The sequence below is a fragment of the Peromyscus californicus genome, unplaced genomic scaffold (assembly GCF_007827085.1).
Source record: "Peromyscus californicus insignis strain IS unplaced genomic scaffold, ASM782708v3 Scaffold_4__1_contigs__length_199733344, whole genome shotgun sequence".
Lineage (NCBI taxonomy): Eukaryota > Metazoa > Chordata > Mammalia > Rodentia > Cricetidae > Peromyscus > Peromyscus californicus.
The window spans coordinates 162241106-162265522 of NW_026294562.1; the positions used below are offsets into that span (position 1 = coordinate 162241106).

Here is a 24417-nt window from a genome sequence, read left to right on the forward strand (position 1 = left end):
TGTTGCTGAGGCAAGCTCTCTCTTGTCTCTGCTGCCCTGCTGCATGGAAAGTGTTGTCTGGCCGATTCTCCTGTTTCCACTGCGCATCTCCATGTAGGAGTGATGCCATTACAGATGCGTACCACTGCATCCGACTTTCATATGGGTCGTGGGGACTGAACCCAGATCATCTGGCTTATGAAGTGAGAGCTTTTACCCACTGAGATATCTCCCTTGCCATCTACACCCCCTTACCACTCAAATCCACACCTCTCTAAGTGATTTTTAAAGATTTTTTTTAAATTCCTTTCTAAATTAAAAAAAAACATTTGATTGGAAATGGTGTAGTTACTATGTTTTTTAAGTTAAGTTCTCATGTAGGACAGCTTGACCTTCAACTGGACATGTAGCCAACGATGACCTTGAAGTCTTGATCTTCCTGCTTCCACCTCCTGGGTGCTGGGATGACAGGTGTGCACAAGTCCAGCTCTGTACTTATCTGTGGGGTTCTTTTTATAGTATTTACCTCTTTATTTATATTCTCTACTGAGCCCAATATAGTGGCACATGCTTTTAATCGTAACACGTAGGAGACAAAGGCAGGCAGACCTCTATTAATTTGAGGCCAGCCTGGTCTACATATTGAGTTATAGGATAGTGAGACCCTGTCTCAATACACACACATAATAATAATAATAATAATAATAATAATAATAATAAATTCTCTGAAGAATAGTCCACTGGCAGCATACTTTCTTTTAATTCTTTTGACTCTTTCTTCTTTTTTTTCTTTCTTTTTTTGTTCTTTGAATATATTTGGATGAGTTGATTAAAGGACACATGCTTCTGGGAATGGTGGCTTAGACTGGCACTCAGGGGGCCGAAGCAGGAGGATCACTGCAAGTTTGAGGCTAGCCTGGATGACACAGGGAGCTCAAGACCAGTCTGGTCTGTGTGATTCTGTCTCAAAAATCTAACAATTATTTTCCAAATTAATGAAAAGACGCAGAGCCAGGCCTGTCTGCACACACCTGTCGTCCCAGCACTTGGGAGGTGGAAGCAGGAAGACCAGGAATTCTAGGTCCACCTAGACTACGTGAGGCTGTCTCAAAAAAGCAAACAAGCCCAAGAAATGAATGACAAGTCCTTCATAGAATGAAGGACATGTGGGAAAACGCACAGACACAGGAAGAACAGGATGAAAAGTTCGAGAGTGTATGCCTGAGTGAGAAAGAGGTAGATAGACAGAGGAGTGAAGGGATGACCAGGCGAATATGCAGCCGTGGAAGGGGGCATCCATACTGTCCTGATCGCCTGCAGGAATCCAGCTGGAGGGAGAGGAGGAGGAGCCGGAGGAAGAGACCACGCTGGGTAGCCGCCTAATGAGCCTGTTGGAGAAAGTGCGTCTGGTGAAGAAAAAAGAGGAGAATGCCGAGGAGGAGCCAGCAGCTGAGGAGCAGACACCTCGTGAGGACTGGGGACAGGGGCGGACAGGGCGCGGTGGGCGGCTCAAAGCTCGGGAGGCTGTCTCTGAAACATGCGCTCGTGTGTGTGCGCGCGCGCGTGTGTGTTAGGCAAACAGAAACAAGAAAGCAAGAGTTGGGGGAAGAGGGTCCTGGAGATGTGGCCCAAATGTCTGAGCTGTGGTTGACTAGGTGACTGTGTCACCTACCAGAGCAGTGGCGCATCCAGCCCGCGATGGTGACAGCTCCAGCACCATGGTGGCTTGTTTGCCCGTGGTCCTTGTTTTCATTTTTCCTCATAGTGAGATGATTGCCATCCCAAGGGATTAGAAAAGCATGATTAGTGTGGGTGTCACGGTGCAAACTGTATGTTAGCCACACCCTAGACAGAGGCTCCGACACTGATAGAAGTTTGATCCCACATTTCCCCCCTTTGGAGAGGAGATCTCATTATGTAGACTTGGAACTTGCTTTGTAAACTAGGCTGGCCTCAAACTCACAGAGATCCTCCTGCCTCTGCCTGCTGAGTGCTGGATTAAAGACGTGCGCCACCACAGCCTGCCCATTTTTATTATTTATTTGTTTGTTTGTTGGTTTGTTGTGTGTGTGGTGTGTGTGTGTGTGCTCACGTGTGTGCTCATGTTCCCATGAGTACAGGTGGCTGCAGAGGCCAGGGGAGGGAGGGAAGGAGAGAGGGGGAAGGAAAGGAGGAAAGAAGAGATCCCTTGGGATAAACTCCTGCTTGTGGCAGGTGGAAGACAGGGGAGGTAGCGACAGAAATGCTTCCCCCTCCTCTGATTCAAAGATCCAGCCTCGCATCCCAACTCTTTCTCAGAGTCCTTGCAGGAGCTGGTGTCCCACACGGTAGTGCGCTGGGCCCAGGAGGACTTCGTTCAGAGCCCTGAGCTGGTGCGGGCCATGTTCAGCCTCCTGCACCGACAGTATGATGGGCTGGGTGAGCTGCTGCGCGCCTTGCCCCGGGCCTACACGATCTCTCTGTCCTCGGTGGAGGACACCATGAGCCTGCTGGAGTGCCTGGGCCAGATCCGCTCCCTGCTGATTGTGCAGATGGGTCCCCAGGAGGAGAACCTCATGATCCAGAGCATTGGGTGAGTGCCCCTCCCTAGCCCGGCTGCCCTGTGCAGGTGCTCTACCGTCCTTCCCACCCCTCGGCAGCTCTTGGTCATTTGCTGTTTCTGAGTCTTCTACCGTAACAAAGGGAATGGCCATGCCTAACCTGCAGAGTGGCCATGGAGCTTCAGGGACCTGTGCTTATAGTAATTACAAGATGGCAAGTTTGGGGTGGCACTCAGGAAGCCGAGGCAGGAGGATCTTGAGTTCCAGGCAATCTTGGGCTATACAGGATATTCTAGACCAGCCTGGGATATACAGTGAGACCCTGTCTCAGAATAATAATAAATATTAATAATGGGGCTGGTGAGATGGCTCAGTGGATAAATAATTGTAATCCCTGCCTCCCAGAGAGGCTGCAAGGATGGATAAAGAGCTAGGTGGTGCCTCATACCTGTCACCTCAGCATTTGGGAGACAGGACACAGGGGATGCCTGTGAATTCTAGGCCATCCTGGGCTACATAACTCCAGGCCAACCTGAAGTACCAGAGTGAGACCTTGTCTCAAAACCTAACGAAAATTAAATAAACAAAAAAGGATAGATGAGCCAGGTGGTGGTGGCGCACACCTTTAATCCCAGCACTCGGGAGGCAGAGGCAGGGGATCTTTGTGAGTTCGAGGCCAGCCTGGTCTACAGAGCGAGATCCAGGAAAGGCGCAAAACTACACAGAGAAACCCTGTCTCGAAAAACAAAAAAAGCAAAAACAAAAAAACAAACAAACAAACAAACAAAAAAAAGGGATAGATGAATTTAGATCTGCAAAAGGCACATAGAGAGTGAGGACTGTTATCACCATGGTGACCGTGGCTCTCCCTGGATGCACTCCTCCCCACCCCCAGGTTGTGCTAACCCCACCTACTCTGTCTGCTCACAGGAACATCATGAATAACAAAGTCTTCTACCAACACCCAAACCTGATGAGAGCGCTGGGTATGCACGAAACGGTCATGGAGGTCATGGTGAACGTCCTCGGGGGCGGCGAGTCGAAGGTGAGGGACCTGGATGGATGCAGGAGCTCAGGGAGAGGACACAGAGTACAGGCTCTCACCACTGGCCCTCCCTGCCTACCCTCTGCAGGAGATCCGCTTCCCCAAGATGGTGACAAGCTGCTGCCGCTTCCTCTGCTACTTCTGCCGAATCAGCCGGCAGAACCAGCGCTCCATGTTTGACCACCTAAGCTACCTGCTGGAGAATAGTGGCATTGGCCTGGGTGAGAAACCCCAGGGGCCATAGGGTTATCCTCAGCTACATAACAAGTTTGAGGCCAGCCTGGGCTACATGAGACTGTCAAAAAATAAAAAGAAAAAAAGAAAAGAAAAGAAAGAAACCAACTAGGACCGTGGCCCAGACAACCGTGACTGGCCCACAGCCCACAGGACAGCCAGGGAATAAAGCTCAGTCTCAACATCATCAACCCAGAGGCCTGAGAACTGGGATGGGGAAAGCACAAAGCAGCTGAGGCCTTAGCCCACTGTGGAAAGGGGGTGGTCGGGAAGGGGCTTCCCAGAGGAGGCGACACCATCAAGCTGGGAAGGGCTGGAGAGATGGCTCAGTGGTTAAGAGCACTGGCTGCTCTATCAGGAGGACCAGAGTTCAGATCCTAGCACCCATTTTATGTGACTCACAACCACTTGTAACTCCAGCCCTACAGGATCTTCTGGCCTCCATGTCCAAAACACACACACACACACACACACACACACACACACACACACACACACACACAGATGCGTATAAATCTTTTTAAAAAGGAGTGAGGGAGGCAGTGATATCTACCCACACAGTTCACTCTGTTCACTCTCTGTCCCCACAGGCATGCAGGGCTCCACACCCCTGGATGTGGCAGCTGCCTCCGTCATTGACAACAACGAGCTGGCCTTGGCATTACAAGAGCAAGATCTGGAAAAGGTGTGTCGAGAGGAAGCCTGACCATGCCTGTCTGTGTGGGCACATGCTGGCTCTGAGCACCCTGTTCAGACTGATGTTCAGACTGATGTTAGACATCCCAGGGCTCAATCAGAAGAGGGTAACATAGAAGGAGCAACCAGCAGCCAGTGGCTCCTTCAGTCTATACAAGAGGGGCAGAGGGCAGGTCTACGGGCTACACTCCCCCACTGGGTGTCCTTGGTGCTTGTCATGGCCGAGTGGGCCTACAGGGGGTGCTTTGGAGTTCAGCAGCTCAAGTCAGTGGTTCCGCTCCCTAGTTGAGTGGCCCAGGAAAGAGACTGTCTTTTGACCTCTGTCGTTTAATCTGCTCAGTGAATAAATACATAATCATGATTTCATAGAGCATTAATGAGTTCATCCCTAAAAGCATTTATAAGCCAGATATAATCCCAGCACTTGGAGGCAGAGGCAGGTGGACCTCTGTGAGTTCGAGGCCAGCCAGCCTGGTTTACAGAGTGAGTTCAGGCTGTCAGGGCTTCATAGAGAGATCTTGTTTCAGGGGAAAGAGGTGGGGAGACTGGTTAGAGAAAGCCCCACTGAGAAAGGAAAAGTTGAATAAAGCTCGGTGTGATCTGGGCAGCCAGACAGACCTCAGGGGGAGGAGCAATACAGAGGCCCTGGAGCAGCCAAGAGCCCTTTGTGGCTGGGATAGAGGCAGTGAAGGTGGACTGCTGAGGGGTGAAGTCATGGGGGTCCTGTAGGCCGTAGCAGGGATGCTGGAGTTTATCCCAAGGGAGACAGAGCCAGTGTTGGGCGTGGAGGGCGGACCTGACTCACGTTCGTGGGGTGGGTTGTCGGGTGGAGAAGGATGAGGCAGGTAGGGCTAGCTTGCCGAGGATCTGGAGGTGCGTGGGACGGAGGAGCCCCAGGACAGCAAGCCCAGACCTGGGGAGGAGAGCGGTCTTGGGCTGAGCTCCCGTGTGCATTCCAGGTTGTGTCGTACCTGGCAGGCTGTGGCTTACAAAGCTGCCCCATGCTCCTGGCCAAAGGATATCCTGATATCGGATGGAATCCCTGCGGGGGTGAACGCTACCTGGACTTCCTGCGCTTCGCTGTCTTTGTCAACGGTGAGGCAGGGTGGGAGGTGTGGGGTCACTGACTAAAGCCTCCCTCTGGTGACATCCAAACCCTGAGCCAAAGGCCTCCCCGGGAGGGGATCCCTTTAAGTGTGTTTGAGGGTCAGTGGGACCTGACATTACCTTTGGGTGCTCTGGGTTCTGGGGTGTTGTGGGGTCTCCTTGAGAGCTCTCCTGACCTTTCCGGGTGCCAGGTGAGAGCGTGGAAGAGAATGCTAATGTGGTGGTGCGGCTGTTGATACGAAAGCCTGAGTGCTTTGGACCTGCCCTGCGGGGCGAGGGTGGCTCAGGGCTGCTGGCTGCCATCGAAGAGGCCATCCGCATCTCTGAGGACCCCGCACGGGATGGACCAGGTGTCCGCAGGGACCGGCGCCGTGAGCAGTGAGTCCCTGTCCCTTCTCAGTTTGGTAGCCACCACTACCCTGTCCCTGGATTCCTAACGCCACCACCTTCTCGTCTACAGCTTTGGTGAGGAGCCTCCTGAAGAAAACCGGGTGCACCTGGGACATGCCATCATGTCCTTCTATGCTGCCTTGATCGACCTGCTGGGACGCTGTGCACCTGAGATGCATGTGAGCCCTGGGAGGTCAGGTGGGCTGGGAAAGGCCTGGGCGTGAATGGCCAGCCTTCAACTCAGCATTCAGGTTCTGGGCAACATTCATACAGCTCACTGTGGGTGTGGTCCTAGGCTAGGTGATGCTGGGCACACACTCATGACCAAGACACCCTCAGGTCCCGATCCCATGGAGCCCAGTGGAGGAAATGGACAAGGAGTGCAGACCCAGAGGACTCGGGGGAGGGGTGGGAAGGTACATACAGATGAGTTCTTCAAGGAGACTTGAGCCAGGAATGGTGCCACACTGAACTCTGCCACACACACCTATGATCACAGCACTGGAGAGGAGTCCTGGGAGTTTGAGGCCAGCCTCCATTACATAGTAAGACCCTCTCAACACAGCCATGTGTGGTGGCACAGGCCTGTCATCCCAGGACTGGGAAGGTAAAAGCCGGAGGGTCAGAAGTTCAATGTCATCTTTGGCTACACAGTAAGTTGGAGGCCAGCCTGGGCTACGTGAGACCTTGCCTCAAAAACCAAACAAGGAGGCCGGGGCAGTGGTGGCACACGCCTTTAATCCCAGCACTTGGGAGGCAGAGGCAGGCGGATCTCTGTGAGTTCGAGGCCAGCCTGGGCTACCAAGTGAGTCCCAGGAAAGGCACAAAGTTACACAGAGAAACCCTGTCTCAAAAAACCAAAACAAACAAACAAACAAACAAACAAGGGCCACTAGCTCAGTGTGTAAAAGTGCCTGCCACCAAGCCTGATGACCTGATTTCAATCACCAGGACCCACGTGATAGAAGGAGAAAACCAACTCCCATGAGTTATGCTCTGACCTCCACATACACACCATAGCATGTGCACCCCCTAATAAATGAAAGCAAACAGCCCGGCATGGGAGTGCACACCTTTAGTCAAGAGGTAGAGGCGGGTGGATCTCTAAGTTCCAGGCCAGCCTGACCTACGTATTGATTTCCAGGATAGCCAGAGCTGTATAACAAAGAGATCCTGTCTCAAAACAAAATAAACACCCCCTCCAAAAGAAGAAGCAATGGCCAGCAAAATGGCATCACCAGGGCTCACTGGACAGCTAAGTTAACTGAACAATAAGTTTCAGGTTCAGTGAGAGACTCAGTCTCAAAAAACAAGGGAAGAACAGTAGAGAAAGAACGCCACCTGACATCAATCTTTGGCCTTCACTTGGGGTATAGGGGTAAGTACACATACTTGCATCCACATGCACATGTGCACACACACACATGCACACACATACACACATGCACATAGCACATGCACACAAAGGAGACTTGCTTTACCGTCCGTGTGTCAGGAATGGCTGGAATAGAGCAATTCCCAAACGGGGCACAGTTGTCTGATGATACGCCTATTCCCCTGTCCACCATCTCCAGCTGATCCAAGCGGGAAAGGGTGAGGCCCTGAGGATCCGAGCCATCCTTCGGTCCCTTGTGCCCTTGGACGACCTTGTGGGCATCATCAGCCTCCCACTGCAGATCCCCACCCTGGGCAAAGGTAGATGGGGCAGGAAATGTCGAGAGGGTGATGCTGGGAGGGAGCAAGAGGGGGTGAAGCACAGGCTAACACCCCACCCTCCTTGCCCGTAGATGGGGCACTGATACAGCCGAAGATGTCCGCATCCTTCGTGCCTGACCACAAGGCATCCATAGTGCTTTTCCTGGACCGAGTGTACGGCATTGAGAACCAGGACTTCTTGCTGCATGTGCTGGATGTGGGGTTCCTTCCTGACATGAGGGCAGCTGCCTCACTGGACACGGTGAGCAGGCCCACCTAGCCAGTCACCCACGTGCCTCCACACAGGACAGACAGAAGAACTGGGATTGCATGCATTTCCCGATCTCACCTCCACCTTGTGATAGAAAACAAGACCTATGAAAAACAGTTTTGCTGAAGGGTGGGCAGGAATCCCTAATACCTTCAGTTATGAAAAGGCATTGACTGGGTGTAGGGATACGCACCTTTAATCTAGTATCAGAGAGATGGAGACCAGAGGACAGTGAGTTCCCTGGGCTACAGTCAAATTCTGCCTTAAAAAAACCAAAGCAGAGCTGGGTGTGGTGATGCGCACCTTTAATCCTAGCACGCAGGAGGCAGGGGCAGGCCGATCTATCACCACAAGTTGTAGGCCAGCCTGGTCTACATAATGAGAGACCCTATCTCAAAACAAAAGCCAAAGCAACAACAAAAAGCTGGGCATGCCTGTAATCCCAGCGCTTGGGAAGTAGAGGCAGATGACCGGCTGTTCCAGGCTAGCCTGGGCTACATGAGATCCTGTGCAGAACAGCCAAATAGGAGTCATGGGTTCCAGTAATCAGTTCCTGGCGTTCGTGTGTGTGTGTGTGTGTGTGTGTGTGTGTGTGTGTGTGTGTGTGTGTGTGTGTGTGAGAGAGAGAGAGACAGACAGACAGACAGACAGACAGACAGACCGACAGAGACAGAGAGAGGCAGAGAGAAAGACAGAGAGAGATTTATGACTTGTTACCTAAGTAATAAGGATGTGGGTAGAGATCTGGAGGAGTGAGATTTAGGAGAATGACTGATCAGAAAAGAAGCCTGGGTACCAAGGCAACACCAGGGGTGTATGTGCAGCGGCCCTGATGGCCTCGCCCTGTGTCCCAGGCTACTTTCAGCACCACAGAGATGGCGCTGGCACTGAACCGCTACCTGTGCCTGGCCGTGCTGCCGCTCATCACCAAGTGCGCGCCACTCTTCGCGGGCACCGAGCACCGTGCTATCATGGTGGACTCCATGCTGCACACGGTGTACCGCCTGTCGCGTGGCCGCTCGCTCACCAAGGCGCAGCGTGATGTCATCGAGGACTGCCTCATGGCGCTCTGCAGGTGAGGCGGGTCCGGATGGCTGAGGGGTGGGCGGGGCCTCGAGACGCTGCCTCGGGTGAGATCTCCGCCCCCTCGGGGCGTGTCCTCTTCAGGTACATCCGCCCGTCCATGCTGCAGCATCTGCTTCGACGCCTGGTGTTCGACGTGCCAATCCTCAACGAGTTCGCCAAGATGCCACTCAAGGTGAGGGCGGTCCTCAGCGGGAGCCTGCCTTTTCTCACCTGACTCTGCTTCAGGACCAGTGGGCTCGTTCGTATCAGCCACGCCCACCACAGCTAACCTACGCTTGAGGACAGAGAACTCGGAGGAAACCAATTAGCCTCCTCATTTGCCGGCTAGGATTCCCATGACATTCGCTCTGCGTCACTGGCGCTGCTAACATTCCCTAATTACCGCTTAATTTGCCTAACTAAGTAAGCCAGCCCCCGCCTCAATTAACATATATCTTCATGGGCGCACTATTTTCCCTAATTAGCATTTTATTCGCATGCCCAGACCACCAGCCTTCCAGTATTCAAATGAGTGCGTTTATTTGAATAAACAGTACCATAGCTGTTCTGAATATTTGCATACTGTCTCTCCTACTTTGTCATTTGCATGCTAGTTTGCATAAGGAGCTACCCCCACCCCAACTTAGACTGTCTTGCATAAGATGCCTAAATTAGCCCCAACTCTAAGTTGCATATTGGGTAGTGGAGGCCTTTTTGATTACCATGTATTTGCATGGGGCACTGCCTATGTTTCTATTTGACATACTAATTTGCATAAGCACAGATCATCCCATTAGTGTGCACACAACTCTACCAGGAGACGGTTAGCTTGCCTATTTCTGTAAAAACAACAGACAAACCCAGCCGTAATTGAATGCCCATCCTGGCTCTCATTGAGAATACTAACTCTGCATAATGAGCTATCCAGGACCATTCTCTGATAGGCACATCACCCTTCCCTCATTAGCATCTCATCTGCAAGCACCGCCACCCTCTGCCTCCTGGGGCCTTCTCTGCCTGCCATCTGCTTACGCCTCCTCTTATGTGTCTCTTGCTCTCAGCTCCTTACCAACCACTATGAGCGCTGCTGGAAATACTACTGCCTCCCCACAGGCTGGGCCAACTTTGGGGTCACCTCCGAGGAAGAGCTGCACCTCACACGCAAACTCTTCTGGGGCATCTTTGACTCCCTGGCGCATAAGGTCTGGGCACCCATGGGATCTCAGAGGAGGCTGTGTGGAGGGTTTGGGGGTTCAAGTGTGAAGATCTGGAATGAAATCCCCATTGGGTGTGGTGGCACACACCTCTAATTCCAGTGGTCGGTGGAAGCAGGATTAGGAATTCGAAGTTACTCTGGGGTTATATATCAAGTTTAAGGACAGCCTGGGCTTCATGAGACCTTGTCTAAAAAACAAACCAAACAGAAGGAAATGAGGCCTGGGCTGTAGGGAGAGTGACTAGCAGGTTTGTGGGTTCAGACAGGAGAGTCGATGGTTAGGGTGGGTTGGGGACTGTAGCATTAGGGTGCAAGGGAAGCCTGCATGGCCCTCCCCTTCATGCCTGGCACCCTCAGAAATACGACCAGGAGCTCTACCGAATAGCCATGCCTTGTCTGTGTGCCATTGCGGGGGCGCTGCCCCCTGACTATGTGGATGCCTCGTACTCATCCAAGACGGAGAAAAAAGCCACAGTGGACGCTGAAGGCAACTTTGACCCCCGGCCTGTGGAGACCCTCAAGTGAGACCTGGGGACAGACGGTGGTGGGACTAGGCTGGGTGACGGAAGATTCCAGAGAGGAAAACCCCACCAATGCCTGCCATCCGCGTCTCTACTTACAGTGTCATTATCCCAGAGAAGCTGGACTCCTTCATTAACAAGTTTGCGGAGTACACCCACGAGAAGTGGGCCTTCGACAAGGTGAACACCGGGTCCTCCACCTGCCTGCCTTCCTTTCCCAAGCCCCATATCTTCTCTGAGACCCAGATTGTCTTAGGCCCGCGGCCATCCCTAGGACCGTCACTGTTCTCTGAGATCCCTCAGGCCCTGCAGGGTACCCCCACCACTCTGCTGCCCGCCTCTCACCCCGCTTCCTCCTCTAGATTCAGAACAACTGGTCCTATGGCGAGAATGCTGATGAAGAATTGAAGACCCACCCCATGCTGAGACCCTACAAGACCTTTTCAGAGAAGGTGACCAAACCCTGGGGCCTGATGTCGGAGCTCAGAATGAAACTCCAAAATCTAGGGGTCTGGGGAGGACTGAGGCACTTCATAGGTTGGTATCTGGTCATGGATTTTGCCTTCTCTCAAGATCGGATGCTTCCCCTGGAGGACCCCAGAACTCTCACGTCCTTTCTCTTAGAGTCCTTGGTAACCTCTCTGAGGCTCTTGGAAAATGGGTACTAACACTGTGTTTGAGACACTTGTTTACAGAGCAGATCACAGTCCTGGGTTCCAATCCTGACCGTGCCACTTCCTACTTTCTATCCCTTGGTGGAGGTTTCTCCCCCGTGAGCCGGTAGAGACCAGGGAAGCTGAACGGTCCTTCCTTCTGGGCCCATTCCACCACCTCTGCTTCCTCTGTCTACCCCAGGACAAAGAGATTTACCGCTGGCCCATCAAGGAGTCCTTGAAGGCCATGATTGCCTGGGAGTGGACAGTAGAGAAGGCCAGGGAAGGTGAGGAAGAGAAGACAGAGAAGAAGAAGACCAGGAAGATATCCCAAACTGCCCAGGTAAGCTTGCTAGGAGGCAGTGAAGGTCTGAGCAAGGGGAGGGGCCGGAAGAGTGGGCCAGAGGAGGTGGGACCGAGAGGGGTGGAGCCAAGTGATAGAGGAGTTAAGAAAGGGCTGGACGTGTGGGGTGGCAATGAGGCCTGGCAGAGGGAAATGAGGAGGAGGGCAGCCCTGAGCAGAAATCTCAGCATCAAACGGACAGCCACCCATCTGAAGAGCAGAGGAGGGTGGCTTAGAGACAGGCCCTGAAAGGGCTGCCTCGGGGAAGGCTTCTGGAGCCAGGGTCAGAGCTAATTGGTCTTCCTACTGGTCCATTAAGGATCCCTCTCCCTCTCTCCTCTCAGACATATGACCCTCGAGAAGGCTACAATCCCCAGCCCCCAGACCTCAGCGGGGTTACATTGTCCCGGGAGCTGCAGGTGAGACTGTGGACTCTTTATTTGGGAAGCACAGGGCCGCCTGAATCTGGTCCTTGACTCTCTGCATCCCACCTCCAGGCCATGGCCGAACAACTGGCGGAAAATTACCACAACACGTGGGGGCGAAAGAAGAAGCAAGAGCTGGAGGCCAAAGGTGAGGACATCCAGCCCTCCGCACCACTGGCCCCCTTCTTCCTTCTCTTCTCCATTCATAAGTCCTGCGGTCACTGGGCCTCGGTTAGAGTCCGGGCTTCATGGCGTCACTAAATCACCCTCACCGGCCCTGCTCCACCGCCCCAGAGTCGAGCGTCAGAAAGCGGTGTTTACGTTGTTAGCACCCTTTTAGTGGTGCAGGAATCGCAGTGAGAGTAACCTGGGTCTTCCCTGGCCCCTGATTTCTAATCTTTGCCGTCCCCAGGGGGTGGGTCCCATCCCCTACTGGTCCCCTACGACACTCTCACGGCCAAGGAGAAGGCCCGGGACCGAGAGAAGGCCCAGGAGTTGCTGAAGTTTCTGCAGATGAATGGCTATGCTGTCACCAGGCATGTGAGCGGGGAACCTGGACAGAAGCCCCTGCAGGCAGGGCTGGAAGGAAGGCGATTTGGGGGCGGGGCTTGGGAACGGAGGTGGGGCCATAAGGAAGCCAAAGGGTGGACCAGAGAACGGTAGGGCAAGGCCCTCCCAGGGGGGCGGTGTAGCCTGGAGAGTGAAGTCAGGACCATAAGAATTACTAAAGGGCGTGGCCTCCGAGTGGAGACAAGGCTACCAAGATGAGGCCGAGGGGACAGAGCATGGGGAAGCAAAACTCAGAGAACAGCCCGAAATGAAGAAGAGGCCGGTGGAGGAAGGACCCGCAAGTGGGCAGCATGCACGGGCTGACCACTAAGGTGTGTAAAATAGGGCAGGGCCTGTGTCTGAGCTGACCCCTCTCTGCCTCTCCGAGCAGAGGCCTTAAGGACATGGAATTGGACACATCTTCCATTGAGAAGCGATTTGCCTTTGGCTTCCTGCAGCAGCTGTTGCGCTGGATGGACATTTCCCAGGAGTTCATCGCTCATCTGGGTAGGAAGAATTCCCTCCCTGCTTTCCAGGTCATCTGTAAAGACTCACCCAGGGCACCGGTTCACCCGTTTCTCCCAAGGCGGTGGACTAGCAGGGAGCAAGGCAAAGACCTTCTTCATCTGCATCCCGGTTCCGGAGTCAAACAGAATCACACATAACTAAACCGAGTGTTCCAGCAAGTGTCTAGTGTTGGGGAAAGAGGACGTTGAGAACCAGGGGAGGGGGGAGGGGTGGGGAGTGTGGAGCCGCATGTCATTTCAACAGGGTATTCAAGGAGGACACAGATGACGCTGTGACGTCTGTGCCAAGACAGCAAGGGGTGAAGGGGGCATGTGGACATCTGGAGGGGGCCCAGCCAATGGCTTGTGAAAGCCCCACCCCATGTCTCAGGCTGGAGCAGAGTGATTGAAAAGACGGTGCTAGGACGTGGGGCGGGGCGAGCTGGGCTTTGCAGGCAGATGGGAGATCAAGAGCTTGTCCTTTGGACAGAGATGGAGCCACAGGAGGGCTCTGAGGGCACCTCACCCAGGTGGCTTGACTGTGGCCAGAGCAGGTATGACAGAAAGAGAGAGAGAATTTATCTGCCATCATCTCCTGCCCCTGCCCCCAGAGTCCCTTTTCACCAGAGCATGCTGGCTCCTGGCACTGAAACACACTGTGACTGCTCCTTGCCCTTCCCCACAGAGGCTGTGGTCAGCAGTGGACGGGTGGAGAAGTCTCCACATGAGCAGGAGATTAAGTTCTTTGCTAAGGTGAGAGGCGGGCTCAGAGCTGGGGGCTGTGGTCTGGGACGGCCCCTGGACCCCTGACCCAGCCCACCCCGTATTCCTTCCCCTCCTTAGATTCTGCTTCCTTTGATCAACCAATACTTCACCAACCACTGTCTCTACTTCCTGTCCACACCGGCCAAAGTGCTGGGCAGTGGTGGCCACGCCTCCAACAAGGAGAAGGAAATGATCACCAGGTGGGCTTCCTGTGACCTCTGACCTTACCCAAACCTCTTATTACTGACCTCGACTCTTATGGGCTCCGATGGGTGTTTTTGTCTTGGGATATTCTAGAGTGACCAACCATCCAAGTTTCTCTGGGACTAGAGGGGTTTCCCAGGACTTAACTGACACAAACTGGTCACTCTGACAAAGGCAGCCTCACCTCCATCACCTCTGCTGGCCAGTTATTGCTGTGACTTTCTTTCCTTGCAGTGCTGAGGATTGAACTTTACATTTGCTAAGTAAGCAGTCTATAACAGAGCCATACCCCAACCCCTCGCTGGGAGATTCTAGGCAGAGGCTCTACCACTGAGTCACACCCCATCCCCTCACTGGGGGATTCTAGGCAGGGCCTCTACCACTGAGCCACACCCCAGCCCCTCACTGGGAGATTCTAGGCAGGGTCTCTACCACTGAGCCACACCCCAGCCCCTCACTGGGGGATTCTAGGCAGGGGCTTTACCACTGAGCCACACCCCAGCCCCTCACTGGGGGATTCTAGGCAGGGGCTCTACCACTGAACCACACCCTAGCCCCTCACTGGGGGATTCTAGGCAGGGGCTCTACCACTGAACCATACCCCAGCCCCTCACTGGGGGATTCTAGGCAAGGGCTCTACCACTGAGCTACACCTCCAGCCCCTCACTGGGGGATTCTAGGCAGGGGCTCTACCACTGAGTCACACCCCAGCCCCTCACTGGGGATTCTAGGCAGGGGCTCTACCACTGAGCCACACCCCAGCCCCTCACTGGGGGATTCTAGGCAGGGCTCTACCACTGAGCCATGACCCCAGCCCTTTACTGGGGGATTCTAGGCAGAGGCTCTACCACTGAGCCACACCCAAGTCCCTCACTGGGGGATTCTAGGCCATCACTCTCTCTAAGAATAAGTCACTCCTGCAGTCCTTGCCTGTGACTTTTAAGTTTGGTCATAGCTCTTTATCCCTCGCTTTGCCTGCCAACCCACCTCTCTGTTCTGTCCCCTCCCTGTCCTCTGGGTTCCTGTCTCCTCTGATCATGTCACCACCATCTTTCATCTAGTTGATCTCCTCATTCCTTGTCCCCTTGTCCTTCTGTCCCTTTCTCTGTCTTCAGCCTCTTCTGTAAACTTGCTGCTCTTGTCCGTCACCGAGTCTCCCTCTTTGGTAAGCAGCCCTGCTCTGAACCTGTCTGCCAGGTCTCTGTCTTTATCACCAACTCCACCCGGAAGGAAGAACTCCAGCTGCAGCCTCCCTCTTACGTTTATTTTTTCTCTGAAGAAGACTGGTTCATCCTGGAGGTGGGGTGGTCAGTCGTGCAGGCCTGTCCCACACAGGGACAGCCCTGAATGGTCAGAGCTGGAAGGAAGAGAAGGAAAAGAGTCAGGGCCAGGGGTGGGGGGTCACCCAGGAGAAGCCCAGGTCGGGTAGATGTGGGGTAGCATGAACCTAGCCGGGGAGTGGAGTCAAGAGAAGGGCTGTGGTGGATGTAAGGAGGTGCTGGCCGCGGGGCCCCTCCTTCATCCTGCCCATATTCCATTTCCAGGCACGGATGCCCCAGCTGTGGTCAACTGTCTTCACATATTGGCACGTTCTCTGGATGCCAGGTATGGCTTGGGGGTACCCGCGTGCACTTGATTCATGTCCCCAAACCCAGGCCTCCTGTACTCTCTGAACCCCAGCCTAGGTGACGTGGTGAGAAGAGGGATGGAAGGAGGGGACAGTCGAAGGGTGGGGGAGGGAAGGAAGGGCAGAGCAGAGGGAGATGCTCTGCTTCTGCAGCTACAGCTCTGCACACCCCTCCCAGAACGGTGATGAAGTCAGGCCCCGAGATTGTGAAGGCTGGGCTCCGCTCCTTCTTCGAGAGCGCCTCCGAAGACATTGAGAAGATGGTGGAGAACCTGCGGCTGGGCAAGGTGTCCCAGGCGCGCACGCAGGTGAAGGGCGTGGGCCAGAACCTCACCTACACCACGGTGGCCCTGCTGCCTGTCCTCACCACCCTCTTCCAGCACATCGCCCAGCACCAGTTCGGAGACGATGTCATCTGTAAGGACTCCTGACACTGAGGGCAAGGGGTACGGGGTGGGGTGTCAGCTTGACCCACAGTGCCCATCCTGAGGTGCGTGGTGGAGTCGTCAGATGTTAGAACATATGCTCTCTTGCTATAAGCCAAAGCACACAGTAGTAAAATGTCGGGGACAGAGGCATTAACTAAGATGTGAACTCAAAACCCACAGTGCTGGTGCACACCGCCTCACAATCTCAGCACTCAAGAAGCTGAGGCAGGAGGACTGCTGCAAGTGTGAGGGCAGCCTGGGCTATAGATAGTGAATTCTAAGCCAGCCTGGGCTAAAGCAAAAGAAAAACAAGGGCTGAGAATATGCAACTCAGTGGTAGATTGCTGGGCTGGTGCTGAACATGGAAAAGTTGGGAGCAAGACTCAATGATAGCTCTCCTAGAATTCACAATGAAAGGCTAAAAGCATGGCTCTAGCCCCTGCCTAGAATCCCCCAGTGAGGGGCTGGGGTGTGGCTCAGTGGTGGAGCCCCTGCCTAGAATCCCCCAGTGAGGGGCTGGGGTGTGGCTCAGTGGTAGAGCCCCTGCCTAGAATCCCCCAGTGAGGGCTGGGGTGTGGCTCAGTGGTGGAGCCCCTGCCTAGAATCCCCCAGTGAGGGGCTGGGGTGTGGCTCAGTGGTAGAGCCCCTGCCTAGAATCCCCCAGTGAGGCCTGGGGTGTGGCTCAGTGGTGGAGCCCCTGCCTAGAATCCCCCAGTGAGGGGCTGGGGTGTGGCTCAGTGGTAGAGCCCCTGCCTAGAATCCCCAGTGAGGGGCTGGGGTGTGGCTCAGTGGTAGAGCCCCTGCCTAGAATCCCCAGTGAGGGGCTGGGAGAGTGACTCAGTGGTAGAGCCCCTGCCTAGAATCCCCTCAGTGAGGGGCTGGGAGAGTGACTCAGCCATTGATTTTTTTTTTGGCTTTTTGGGACAGGGTTTCTCTGTGTAGCTTTGGCACCATTCCTGGAACTCACTCTAGCCCAGGCTGGCCTCAAACTCACAGAGATCCACCTGCCTCTGCCTCCTGAGTGCTGGGATTAAAGTTGTGTGCCACCACCGCCCGGCATGGCTCAGCCATTGAGTACTTGTCTAGCATGCACAAGGTGCTGGGTTCTACCCCCAGCACCACACATACACCCAAAGTAGATTGATTCAGCTACTTGCACCAGAGACCCAATGACCCTTAATCACTGTACCCCAAACAAGCTAGAAGTGTCTTTCTCTTGAATGTAGCAGTCCCCAAAGTAGATCATAAATCCTAAGAGCAGAGGCTCAAGTTCGTTCGTCTCATTGCTCTGCCTTCTCTAAAATGGTGATTTCCCTCGTGGTGCAATATGGCTCACCACGGCATCCTCCCAGGCCGGGGAAGAGGCGAAAAGCAATGAGGAGTTGCTGCAACTCCTGTAAGGAACAGTCTAGAAGTGGCCCCGCTAGTCAGAATTTCTCACTGTGATGGACTATCTGGAAGAAACAATTTCAGATGGAGGACAGATCTGTTTGGCTCACACTCTCAGGGGTTTCAGTAATTGGTCACTTGGTTCCATTACTATGGGTGACATCATGGTGGCTGGAGCATGTAGCAAGCTGCTGACCTCATGGGAGCCAGGAATCAGAGACACTGGGATAAAGAGGCAGGGGAAAGACATACCCTCCAAATGACCTGTCCCCAAGGATCTACTTTCTTCAACATGGCCCCGCCTTCCACAGTCTCCATCCAGTTATGGATCCACCAATGGCATGACTCGTTGGTGAGGCCAGAGCCCTTATGATCCAATAAGATCCCCAAAGTTTCATATGTGAACATCACTGCTTTGAGCCTGCAACATGTGAGCACTTGTGGGAAACACTTCACGTCCAAATCATAGCAGGCCCTATTGCTTCTGGGGGGTAAAGGTGTGTGGGAGGGGTCTGCAGGGATTGTAGGGCATTAGAGACTATACTGGACTCACTGTTTATTTGAAATTAGAATCTTTTCTAGTTTGGGGTGGGGTTTTTTTTTTACATTTTTATTTATTTATTTAGTGTATATACGCGGTGTAAGCGTGCCAATATGGTGCATGTGTGGAGGTCACAGGACAATCTGAAGGAGTTGGTCCCCTGCCTCCACCATGTGGGTTCTGGGATCAAACTCAGGCCGTCGGGCTTGGTGGAAGGTGCATTTACCCACTGGGCCATCCCGCTGGCCCTCGTTTTGTTTGCTGGTTTTGTTTTTGTTTTTCAAGGCAGGGTTTCTCTGAAGCAGCCCTGGCTGTCCTGGAACTCACTCTGTAGACCAGGCTGGCCTCGAACTCACAGAGATCCTGCCTCTGCCTCCAGAGTGCTGGGATTAAAGGCCTGCGCCATTATGCCCAGCCCAGGCCTTCAACTCTTGATCCTCCTGCCTCCACCTCCCAAGTGCTGAGATTACAGGCACGCACCCCCACACCCAGCTGTCCTTAAATTTTAAAAATTCATAACCCCAAAAGTTGAGGAGATGACCCAGTTGGAAAAGCGCTTACCATTTAAGCGTGAGGACCTGGGCTTGGATCCCTTTTATCCTCTTAAAAACCATGTGCAGTGGCATGTACCAGCAGTCTCAGTGCTGGGAAGACAGACAAGGGAACCCCTGTCTACACTAGCAGAATATGTGAGCTCCAGGGTCAGTGAGAGATCTTGCCTCAATAAACAAGGTGAGCTGGGCCTGTAATCTCAACACTTGGGAGGCAGAGGCAGGTGGATCTCTGTGAGTTCAAGGCCAGCCAGGGCTTGATCTACACAGGGAGTTCCAATCCAGCTAAAGTTACATAGTGAGATCCTGTCTTTAAATATATATGGAAAGAAATCAAGCAGTTGGCCACTTTGACCTCTGACCTCCACATGCAGACACACACTGGAACACACACACAAACGCACACACACAGAAGATGTGCATGATGTGAAGCCATTTCCATTGTATTTGGTTTTCTCTCCATCATCTTTTCTAAATCTCGACCCTCCCTGCCCTCTTTTTGCCTCACAACATTTGTACAGTCAGCGAGGTTCTTACCTCGGCCCTCTGGGACGTAGAATCACACCTAAAATCACACACTCCTGTGTGTGCATTGTTCTGGAAGAAGTATTGTCATGTTCATCAAAGAGATCCAAGGAAAAATAAGCAAGTACCCTTTAGTAAGCACCGCCTGTGTCCTCTTTTCTAACTGCTTTTTAAGAATTAATCCATTTGAGGACGGGGCGTAGTCCAGTGGTAGAGCACTTGGCTAGCGTGTGTGAGGGTCAAGTTCCATCCCCAACACCACAAATAAAGAAAAGGATAGTGTGTGGTGGTGCACGTCTTTAATCCCAGCATTCGGGAGGCAGAGGCAGGTGGATCTCTGTGAGTTCGAGGCCAGCCTGGGCTACAGAGTGAGTTCCAGGAAAGGCGCAAAGCTACACAGAGAAACCCTGTCTCGAAAAACAAAAACAAAAACAAAACAAAAAACAACAAAAAAAAAAGAAATCTTGTGATCCTCGCACTGTCCAATGTGGAAGTACTGTAAGACCCCACTTTACAGATAGGGAACCTGAGGCTAAAAGAGAATTGGTCTTGGCCGAACTACAAAGCATCAATGGCAGGGGCCTCTACAGCTTCACCCCTTATCCACCGGCCATGTGGTGGCAGAGAAGGTGGTAAGAGGTGGGCTGGCACAGGGCTGACCCAGTCCTCACTCTCCTCCCTTCTCAGTGGATGACGTGCAAGTCTCCTGCTACCGAACGCTGTGCAGTATCTACTCTCTGGGAACCACCAGGAACCCCTACGTGGAAAAGTAAGAAATCGGGACATGCTGTGGGGCTTAGACAGGCGTTGTGAGGCTATGGGGAAAGGAGGGGACATGTGAAGTGGGGTGGGGGTGCAAAGCTGGAGATGTTACAGTCTTCACCTGCTGCTGCACCAGGGTAGCTGAAGTTCACGCCAGAAGCCACAAGAGGGCGCAGAGCAGAAAGGCCGGGCGTAGAAACAGGGGCTGTGGGATCTGGGAGAGAGTGGGAACCGGACACTTGCTGACTAAAGATGCCTGAGAGGCTTCTCTCTGGGGAACAAGCTTGACCTGGTAGGGAATATGCAGAAACGGGGCGGCAGCATGCTGGGGATCACTGGAGGGGACCATTTCAGTTGGCATACAAGTCTTTGCAAGGCACGCAGCGAAGGGTGCACGCAAGAGCTGCGCCAGAGAGGACCAGGAGGGGCGCTTCTGTGCAGGGCGGAGGGGCGCATGGAAGCTAACTCAGCCCTTCTTCCAGGCTGCGGCCAGCCCTCGGGGAATGCCTGGCCCGCCTGGCCGCAGCCATGCCAGTGGCATTTCTGGAGCCTCAGCTGAATGAGTACAACGCCTGTTCCGTCTACACCACCAAGTCTCCTCGAGAGCGGGCCAGTGAGTTGTGCGGACTGGGGCAGCTTTCGGGGTCACATGAGATCCGCCCTCAGGGGAGCGTTGCCCCTAAATCTGGGCTGTGAGGGCCTGAGAATTCTGCGGGATAGAAGTGTTGCATGGTCAGAGCTTGAGAGGTCCTGGCCATACTTAAGGGGCCATGCGAAGCCACTCACTGGGAGAATTATGGGGCCAGAGATGAAACTTGGAGCTGTAGGGCTCACTGTGGAGTTGGTGATACGAAGTGGGTACTCCCCAGCATCCTTGAGGTTGGAGTGAGAGGGTTTTTCATTCGCAGTGTCTGTGGAGTACCACTTAGGGACAAGATTCAGAAGTAACTAGACAAGCCACAGGCACGAACATCCATCTTCATAGTCCTGGGGTTAGAGCCAGGTGTGGGTCTCAGAAAACATCCAAGCAGGAGACTTGTCCCTTACTCATCTGTGTCCCCAAACCCAGGCGTCATGGCACGAACTTGTATCCCCAGCACCTGGAAGGGAAGGGGCAGGAGGATCAGAAGTTCAAGGCCATCTTTACTCTTTAGTGAAAATCGAGGCCAGCCTGGGCTACATGAGATTCAGTTCCCCTCATCCTCCCCCCCAAAAAAAGGCCCATTTCCAGCTCATGGAAGGGAACAGAGAGTAGTGGACTGTGGGTTTCAAGGGAGAAAATTGGAATATAGAGCTCTGAGACATGAAACTGGCAGAAGCTGGCTGTGACAACATAAGCCTCTCCTCTCCACACTCTGGAGGCCGTGGGGGGCGTGCTGAGTTTCAGGCCATCTTGGGCTACTTCACTCTATCTTATCTCAAAAAAAAAAAAAAAAAAAAAAAAAAAAAGCTTGGGGGGGGCATCAGGGTTGGAAAGTGCTTTTTGCAGCTTGCCACATAGCAGAGGTAAAGTTTGAGTGATTTAGGAGTGAGGGATTTTAGGGTTCAAGGCCTACCTGAAACCCTGTCTGGATTTAAAAACAAACAAACAAACAAAAAACCCCTGGGATTCTTGCTTCCGAAGTTCAGTGAGGAAGCTCCACGTCATTCCAGGCATGGTGGCACACGCCCTTACTCCCAGTCCTCAGAAGGCAGAGGCAAAGCCAGCCTGTTCTATATAGTGAGTTCAAGGCCAGCCTGATCTCACAGGAAGACATGTTCCATGTCAGGAGTGCGTTTTTGGACTGGGGCCAAATCTTGCATCTGATTGTGACTTCAGGGGTGAATCAGGTTTCGGGCATAAAGTACTTGGGGGCCACTGGGTTTCAGTGGGAGAGTTGTGATAAGAACCTCGAGGGTGAGGTTGGAGGGATGGGGTCTTGGGGACTCTTTCAGATTCAGGGTGACTCATTGGTGTCAGGTGGGTTGTAGAGCAGGTCTGGGAGTGACAGTTGGCATACCCTGACCTGTCCCTGCACCCCAGTCCTGGGGCTCCCCAACAGCGTGGAGGAGATGTGTCCTGACATCCCAGTGCTAGAGCGGCTCATGGCAGAAATCGGGGGACTTGCCGAGTCCGGGGCACGCTACACGGAGATGCCACACGTCATCGAGATCACGTTGCCTATGCTGTGCAGCTACCTGCCCCGCTGGTGGGAGCGGGGGCCTGAGGCACCCCCACCAGCCCTGCCTGCAGGGGCTCCCCCGCCCTGCACGGCAGTCACCTCCGACCACCTCAACTCCCTGCTGGGGAACATCCTTCGAATCATCGTCAACAACCTGGGCATCGATGAGGCCTCATGGATGAAGCGGCTGGCTGGTGGGTGTCCCCCCCGGGAGCGGTGTGCTGGGGCCCCCGGAATAGTGGGCTCTGAGAGGGGACGGGTTGGGTCGGGAGCTATGGTGGAGGTCAGAAGTCAGGTGTGGGTGACACCCACCCTCCTGCAGTGTTTGCCCAGCCCATTGTGAGCCGAGCCAGGCCGGAGCTCCTGCGCTCCCACTTCATCCCCACCATCGGGCGACTGCGTAAGCGGGCAGGGAAGGTGGTGGCTGAGGAGGAGCAGCTGCGCCTGGAGGCCAAGGCAGAAGCTGAGGAGGGTGAGCTCCTAGTGCGAGATGAGTTCTCCGTGCTCTGCCGTGACCTGTATGCCCTCTACCCACTGCTCATCCGCTACGTGGACAACAACAGGTCAGCAAGGTCCTTTCCTGACCCAGGCTTCCTCAGCTGCCATGGACTCTTCCAGTCCCACCCAGCTCTGTCCACCCCTCCCTCCCTCCCTCCCTCTGAGCTGGGGGGATGGCCGAGTGGGTAAAGTGGTAGGTCCTGAGTTTGAACCCCAGAACCCGTGTAAAGCGGACACAGCAGCACACATCTGTAATCCCTGTGCTCCTGGGGTGAGATGGGAGGTGGAGATGGGACAGTGTCTGGAAGCCTGGAGCCTGCCGTGGTGGACAACAGAGAGACTGTCTCAAGCAAGGTAGCAAGGACCAGCACTTGAGTGGCCCCCTGACTTCATGTGCACGGTGGCAAGTGTCTGTGTGTGTGCGTGCACACACACACACACGCACACGCACACGCATACACACACACACACACACACACACACACACACACACACACACAGCCTTCCTGGGTTTGTCCCCTCTGTTCCTTTACCCCATGAGAGTTACAGCATCCACTACAGGAAGACTACTATCCCCCTGTTCCAGGACTGTGTCTATCTCTGTGTAAAACTAAGTGCCTGGCTTATGAAGCAAAGCCCAATGGCCAGGCTTTCCTCCATGGAGAGAAGAAAGGAGCATAGATGGCATCTGGTTAGCCTAATAATCCCCCAAGAACATAGATAGGTCTTTAAAAAAAAGATGTGCGTAGGTATCAGCCAATGGCTAACTAATATCTTCCTAAAACCAAAAGCACTAGTTAGATCGCTTGACTGCCAAAATCCATCTGGATTGAAAAAGATTGGACGGTTGCCTTGGACTCTATGATTGATTAGCTATGTCTGCCAGTGGGCAGAAATGGGAAGTGGTGGTGTGCATTCTATCTAAGTGTCATTCCAGATTTGGACTACACCTGAACTGTGATCCATCACTACTCAATCAGCTATAAGTTATTTGTTGCTGCTGCTGTTTGGTTTGGTTTTTGTTTGTTTTTGAGACAGAGTCTCACTCTGTAGTCAGAATGAGAACACGCTAGACTGGCAAACTCACAGCAACCTCTCCTGCCTCCACCTTCCAAGTTCAGCCATACATTTTGTGAGCAAAATTATGCTAATATCCAGTGAATCACTCTGGACCTAGAAACCTTCAGATTTAGACACAAAATTTTATCTAACAGAAACCTCCACTTCTCGTAGCTTGGTTCTGTCTGTTTTTTGTTCCTTTTTGTCTAAGCAGAAAGGGAGGAGGGCGCGGGCCCTTACACCCCCAGAACACTCCACTGTCACAATCTCCCTTGGGTCACAGTAAAAGGCTTTACCAGCCCATCTGACCTCTCTCTTCTCTACCCCTCCCACTTTTTTATCTTGAGGCTTAGAAGACAATTGAGCTTTGGGGGTGGAATTCTGGTTAACCCGGGGAAGAGAGGGTGCTGAGCAGAATACAGATCTACTAACTAAAGAAGCTGTGACAGTTGTCACACCAGCCAGCCAACAGTGCCGGCCACGCAGCAGATGTGTGCCATGCTTCTTCCTAAAGGTTCTCTCTCTGTTGTCCAGCCTGGCTTGGAACAAGCTATCTACCCCGCCCCGCCCCCCAGGCTGGCCTCAGACTCAGGGCTCAGCCTCCTGAAGCTGGGAATACAGGTGTGCTACCATGCCCATCTGTACAAGGATGCTTTATCCTTCCCGTAATA

General features: G+C 53.4%; 1 protein-coding gene across 4 annotated transcripts in view; it reads left to right on the forward strand.

Moving 5' to 3' along the window:
- Ryr1 (ryanodine receptor 1) overlaps window positions 1-24417 on the forward strand; it is a 132607-nt gene that overhangs the window by 52108 nt on the left and 56082 nt on the right. For all 4 annotated transcript variants that reach the window (XM_052761262.1, XM_052761259.1, XM_052761260.1 and 1 more), the window contains 30 exons: window positions 1300-1446; window positions 2278-2551; window positions 3450-3564; window positions 3653-3785; window positions 4389-4483; window positions 5454-5589; window positions 5793-5979; window positions 6062-6170; window positions 7566-7686; window positions 7779-7948; window positions 8812-9032; window positions 9125-9215; window positions 10084-10224; window positions 10596-10759; window positions 10861-10939; window positions 11122-11211; window positions 11615-11755; window positions 12100-12174; window positions 12253-12328; window positions 12593-12716; window positions 13121-13236; window positions 13921-13988; window positions 14079-14200; window positions 15320-15369; window positions 15749-15809; window positions 16010-16248; window positions 19953-20034; window positions 20510-20640; window positions 22051-22383; window positions 22512-22752. In XM_052761262.1, coding sequence (XP_052617222.1) covers window positions 1300-1446; window positions 2278-2551; window positions 3450-3564; window positions 3653-3785; window positions 4389-4483; window positions 5454-5589; window positions 5793-5979; window positions 6062-6170; window positions 7566-7686; window positions 7779-7948; window positions 8812-9032; window positions 9125-9215; window positions 10084-10224; window positions 10596-10759; window positions 10861-10939; window positions 11122-11211; window positions 11615-11755; window positions 12100-12174; window positions 12253-12328; window positions 12593-12716; window positions 13121-13236; window positions 13921-13988; window positions 14079-14200; window positions 15320-15369; window positions 15749-15809; window positions 16010-16248; window positions 19953-20034; window positions 20510-20640; window positions 22051-22383; window positions 22512-22752 — 4132 coding nt within the window. The remainder of the gene's footprint in view (window positions 1-1299; window positions 1447-2277; window positions 2552-3449; window positions 3565-3652; window positions 3786-4388; window positions 4484-5453; window positions 5590-5792; window positions 5980-6061; window positions 6171-7565; window positions 7687-7778; window positions 7949-8811; window positions 9033-9124; window positions 9216-10083; window positions 10225-10595; window positions 10760-10860; window positions 10940-11121; window positions 11212-11614; window positions 11756-12099; window positions 12175-12252; window positions 12329-12592; window positions 12717-13120; window positions 13237-13920; window positions 13989-14078; window positions 14201-15319; window positions 15370-15748; window positions 15810-16009; window positions 16249-19952; window positions 20035-20509; window positions 20641-22050; window positions 22384-22511; window positions 22753-24417) is intronic.